Source organism: Trachypithecus francoisi, unplaced genomic scaffold (genome assembly GCF_009764315.1).
Source record: "Trachypithecus francoisi isolate TF-2019V2 unplaced genomic scaffold, Tfra_2.0 Lachesis_group10, whole genome shotgun sequence".
NCBI classification, from domain to species: domain Eukaryota; kingdom Metazoa; phylum Chordata; class Mammalia; order Primates; family Cercopithecidae; genus Trachypithecus; species Trachypithecus francoisi.
In genome coordinates this window covers 44,669,646-44,675,645 of record NW_022681455.1, presented here as the reverse complement: position 1 = coordinate 44,675,645, position 6,000 = coordinate 44,669,646, and the positions used below count along the sequence as shown (strand labels likewise).

Below are 6,000 nucleotides of genomic sequence, written 5' to 3'. Positions count from 1 at the left end.
TATTAAGTATACACCTATTAAGTATACACCTCACCACATATCTCCACTACTATTACCTGGACCCTAGTTAGAATCACTATTATTTTTTTGTCTGGATTACTGCATCAGGCTCCTAAATGAACTGGTTTCCCTATTCCCAGCCTGGTGAGATCTTACACAGTTAAGGAGAAAAAGTGATGTTTCTAAAACCAAATCTGATCATGTCATTCCTTTGCTTAGATCTTCTCATAGATTCTTATCATATTTAAAGTAAGATCCAAATTCCTTATTATAGCCTTATTTATGTGGCTCTATACAACCAGGCCTTATATACAGAAATGCCATTCTTGACACTCCAGCTACACAGTCCTTTTTGTTCCTCAAACATACAAAAGAGGCTTTATGTTTGCTATTCACTCCACCTGGGATGCTCTTTCCTTGAATCTCACAAGGATGGCCCATTCTAAAATGTCAATCACATGTTATCTTAAATGTTACTTCTTTAAGAGGTCTCTTTGGCCATGCAGCTTATAGTGGTATGGTGTGGTATAGTGCAGTGGTATAGTGGTGAGCATAGCTGCCTTCCAAGAGGTCTCTTTGATCATCCAGTCTAAAATAGCCAGTCATTCACTATCTCATAATCACCCTACTTTAATTTCTTCCACAGAATCTAAAACTCATGGTCTGATACTTTCCCTGTACATATTTAGTATCTCCTCCCCACTAATGTAACCTCCATGAGAGCAAGAACTCTGTCTTAATAACTGCTTATCTCCAACACTTAAGTAAGCGTCTGACACATAAGAATCACCAAATAAACATTTGGATTTTAATTGTCTGTTATTCTCAAAAGACTGTAAGCTCTACTAAACAAGAACTAGGCCTATTTTGTTCGCTGTTCTCTCTCTAAAACTCTGGCACAGGTTATACATTCAATATCTGATGAATGAATGAATGAATGAATCCCTTCCCTTCCTATAGTTCCTAGTATTCTAAGACTGGGCAAATGTTTTTGGTCATCTCAAAACATTGCTGGCCTATAATGAGCTTGTAGCCAACTGATACTGTACACTAAATTTATACGAATTATTATAAAATTAAATCTCTCCACCTCTATCCATTCCCCAAATTCTACACTGATGTAATTGACTTCTTACGCTAAACATAGAGCTTTAAGTTTGATGGCCTTCTTGAAATTAACTTTTAAAATGCCTTTGTCAAAAAATACTTACAAGAAAATAATATTTTCTTGTAATATTTGCAAGGAAAATTAAATATTTTAAGCCCTGACCTATAAATTATTTAAGTAGCTGGCGGAGAAGAGACCTTCTTTAAAGTGATATTTTTTAAAAATTTGAGGTACTAAAAAGTTAATCTAACTTGTCAGTGTATACAGAAATGACCATTCTTTGCTGAAACTAACAAAGCCACAAAGAACTGCCTCTTAAGTGTTTAAGATACTGCATCACCATTTTGATTACCCAAGAGTTACTCATTAAATATGACACAGAGTACATAGCTGCTGGCTTGCGGGCACTCTTAAGTATCTAATTACTTAAAACAAAAGGCTACATTCTCAATTTTTTATATTTTGTTTTTATTCAAGAGTTACTCATAGGCAGCACTTTAAAATTAGGCTTTTTAAATTAAAGGCCAAAACTAAAAAAATTTGCAAATATGACATTGCTAAAAGAATGACAGCCTTAATAATTTAAACTCTAAAATGTCCGTCCTGTGGAGTTAAGGTCTTTATACACAGAATGTGTAAGATCGATATCATTTAAAATAAACAACCGAAAAACCACAGATGGTGGGTAAATTTGTCAATGAAGATAAACATCAGTTTCAGCCTTCTAGAGTATGAAAACCGGCAATTAATCCTGTGACAGAATATAAACTGTACTTCAGAATTTTGACTTTAAAGTCTCTTTCTCCAGCAGCAAATCAGCATATCTATGTTGAAGTTCCTTTTCTCTTTCTTGTTGTCGCTGAACATCTTCTTTTAGACACTTAAAGAAACAAAAATATTAAGTAATTCTTTTAGATGTAACTATATTGAAAAAATCTACAGTACTTTACTATCTTAAAAACCAGCCGAGTTAAATCATGATTTTTAAGAGGTAAATATTTCTCAAAGAGAAACAAACATATCAAATACTTTTGCTATAAAACCAGTATCACAGCCATTCTTTGATTTGGTCATATGAAATCCTGCTGCTACTTCAAATAAACAAACCACTACTGTCTTATCAATACCCACAAATGCACTTCAAGAAGCCCTGGCTGCCCTTTAGCTGGACAGGAGCTATTATGCACATTTGGGAGATAAATTGAATCCAAATCCGGTCAAAGGAATTTGATGATTTGGAAGGACTAGCTGTGTTCCCAGCCACCTAAGTTATAAAACAGAAAGATACTGGTTTAGTTTCCCCTCACAGAGCTACATGAACGGGATATAATCAAGTTTCAAGGGGACAAATTACAAGGGCTAAGTATTCCATTTCACAGTGTATCTACGTATGACACAGAACATGAGTAAAGGAAGGCCTTTGTATCTACAACTTGCCTAGTCTATCCATCTACACAGAGGCAATTCTAGATCAGAAAGTCAAACACTTTAGGCTCTCATTTTTAACAGCCTGACAGTACCAACTTCAGAGACAGCCTACATAGGAGAAGTAAAAGAGGATAGCCCTGATAATTCTTTGCAGCACTCTTTTTAAGCAACGCTTCAATATATAATAATGGTTACCTCTAGCCTCCGGGGAATAGCAGAATCTTCATGTTTCTTGAGTTCTTCAAAAGTGCGTAACTCCAAGTGAGCCTGTTCAATTTGATCCCATAAGTCATTCAACTGTTTCATGAGCCCCATAGCACGAGACTGGTAACCCCCAAGCAAAATTTTCATCTTCTTTTCCATCTTTGCAGCTCTCTTGGCTTCTGTCGTCATGTGACCCCTGTTTATCTGGAGAGCAGGGGAAGATCACATCAGCATACATGAGAAAAGCAGGCTATTAAATAAAGGGCTAAAAAGGTACCATTCGTTCATGTATGTGCCTCAAAGCAAAAATACACTAGAACTCCTTATAGCTCAACTACTGTAAAAAAAATATATCAAGCTGAAAAAGGATTTATCTTGCACCTAAAGGGTTTTATAGGTGAGTCCCAAATAATCTATAATCTATTTATAATAATTTGACCCATGATTGAACCTCAAAGCGGGCTTGAATGTCACAGTAGGGGAAAAACTAATGTCTACTTTCTGAAAATGACTTCTGCTATCATTCAACGTATTTATTTTGACTTATTTGACGTATTTATAGTCAACGTATGACTAGCTGCAAGCCATATTCATCATCTATATCCCAAAAATGTACTTCTGGGAGTCTGTTCACACATCAAGACCCCAACTTTTACAATTTCCATCCCAGGGCCTGCATCCTAAATCTCCTGGCTCTGGGAGCTGAGGGATCTAGTATAAGTCTTCCTAGATCACTACATCCCTAGAACAAAGGATACTTTTAATCAAGTATGCAAGTACTTTCAGGGACTGCAACCATTGGGGGCAGTGCAGAGAAGGAGCCAAAACATGAAGCTCCACATTTCTCCCTGGAAGGGGCTCATGGCACAGTCTTCCAGCGGCTACTTGACAGCCTGGCTTTTAACGTGCATGGGGGAGTTAATGGGACAGTGGAGTGCAAAAGTAGCCTTCTGGCAGCCTAAGCAGCAGCTGGACACTTTCCAAGCCTTTCCCCCTGGTCTGCCCCAGCAGTAACTCTAGGCCTACCGATTCCTCCTAGAAGGAGTTTATCCACACATCAAATGCCTCAATTTGCACAGCATCCACCCAAAGGACTATATCCTAAATCTCCTAGATCTGGTAATGGAAGAGACTAAGCATATGCATGTCTCTCTAGATCAAAAAACAAGGAGGTGGTTTTAAACAGGTGTGCAAATACTTTCTAGGGCTATACTCTCTGGGAGCAGTGAAGAAAAGAGTCTGGAACATGCAGCTCTCATTTTCTCTCCAAAAAGGGTTTATAACCGCATACTCTTCCAGTGGCTACTTGAAAGCCTGGCCTCTAACTTGCATCAGAGAGCTAATGCGGGAGATAACCAGTACCCCTCAGGCAGCCTGAGCAGGAACTTGGCATATCCTGAGCCTTTCCCCCAGCACATCCCACTGATAATTCCAGGCCTACTCATTCTTCCTAAAAGGAGTTTGTCTACAGACTGCGTGCTACACTTTTACAGCTCCACACAGACAAGGGACGGTACCCTTCACAACCTAAGCTCTGGGAAGTGACAGGGCTTTGCATTCCTGAATCTCCCTAAACCACAGAAAACAGAGGTGGACATACTACGAGCCCACTTCCAGCAGATTATCTCCCCAGGATCACAGAGTGCAGCCACAACACAAGCATAGGCATTTGCCACAGAGACGGCTTAGTGTAGAGAGAGTGGAAGAATCAAGCACTTGTCTTCAATATGATGACAGAAGGAACTAGGACACATACCCAACACCTCAACCTTCCCAGATACATTGAAGCATCTGGCTTCTACCTGACCACAGGGTACTGATGGAATATAGTATCCAGAATAGAGACAGCAGTCTGAACAAATACAAAGATTTAAAGGGTATCTTAAAATCTCTAGCTGGATGGATTGGTAAGATCCTTCTGCTACACAAGGCCAGTCTAAGAAGTCTGAGAGAGGCAGTTGTCTCATATAACGCACAGAAACCAACAGAGAGACAGTCAAGAACAATTAAGAAATAGGAAAATATATTCCCAAAAAAAAAAAAAAAGGAACAAAATAAATCAATAAAAACCAACCCAAGTGAACTGGAGATATATGATTTACCCAACAGGAAATTCCAAATAATGGTCACAAAGATGCTCACCGAGGTCAAGTGAGCAATGCAAGAACAAACTGAGAACTTACACAAAGAGACAGAAAGTATTAAAAAGTACCAATGAGAAAACATAGATCTGAAAACTACTAAAACTGAACTGAAAAATTCAATATGGGGGTTCGACAGCAGACTAGTTCAAGCAGACGAAAGGATCAGTAAACTAGAAGACTGGTCACTGGAAATCATCTAACCTCAGGAGCAAAAAGAAAAAATAATGATAAAGAATGACCTAAGAGACTTATGGGACACCATCATGGAGAACAACTTATGCATTATCAGGTGCCAGAAGGAGAAAAGAACAAGTAACATAGTCAAAGAAATAATGGCAGAAAACTTCCCAAGCCTGGGGAAGGAAATGGAAAGCCAGATCCAGGAAGCCCAAAAGACACCAAATAAGATAAATTCAAAGAGACCCACCAAGACACATCACAATTAAAATGTCAAAAACTAATGGCAGAGTACTGAAAAATGCAAGAAAAAAGCATATCACCATGTATAAAGGAATCTCCACAAGACTATCAGAGAATTTCTCAGCAGAAACCTTTCAGGCCAGAAGGGAGTGGGATGATATATTTAAAAATCAAAAAGAAAAGAAAGAGAAGGAAAGGAAAGGGAAAGGGAAAGAGAAAAGGAAAGGGAAAAGGAAAGGGAAAGGGAAAAGAAGAGAGAAGAAAAAGAAAGAGAAGAAAGAGAGAGCAAGAGAAACTGCCAACCAAGAATACTATACCCAGCAATCCTGTATTTCAAAAACAAATGGATGACAAAGACTTTCTCAATCAGAAGCTGACTTTATCACCACTAGACCTGCCTTACAGGAAATGCTAAAAGGAGTTCTTCAAGCTGAAGGAAGAAAACACTTATTAGTAACATGAAAATAAAGTACAAAACTTGTTTTTTGTTTATTCTGGATATTAACCCCTTATCCAGGCTGGGGCGTGGTATGTACGCTGTCATATCCAAACATTCTAATACTCTAATGGCAGTGAGTAAATCAATTATATCTCTAGTATAAAGGTTAAAAGGCAAAACTATTAACAACTAAAGTGCAACAATTTGTTAAGGGAATATTATATAAAAATTTTAAGTATAACATCAGAAACATAAAA

The 6,000-nt window shown here is 38.0% G+C and overlaps 1 protein-coding gene across 1 annotated transcript in view; it reads right to left on the bottom strand.

Annotated features, from left to right (window-relative positions):
• Positions 1-1,555: 1,555 nt before the first annotated feature.
• Positions 1,556-6,000, bottom strand: part of CDC5L (cell division cycle 5 like) — a 58,937-nt gene continuing 54,492 nt past the window's right edge. Inside the window, exons 15-16 of the mRNA XM_033217351.1 lie at positions 2,732-2,944; positions 1,556-1,988 (exon numbers count right to left, since the gene is read on the bottom strand). Coding sequence (XP_033073242.1) covers positions 1,884-1,988; positions 2,732-2,944 — 318 coding nt within the window. The 3' untranslated portion in view covers positions 1,556-1,883. The remainder of the gene's footprint in view (positions 1,989-2,731; positions 2,945-6,000) is intronic.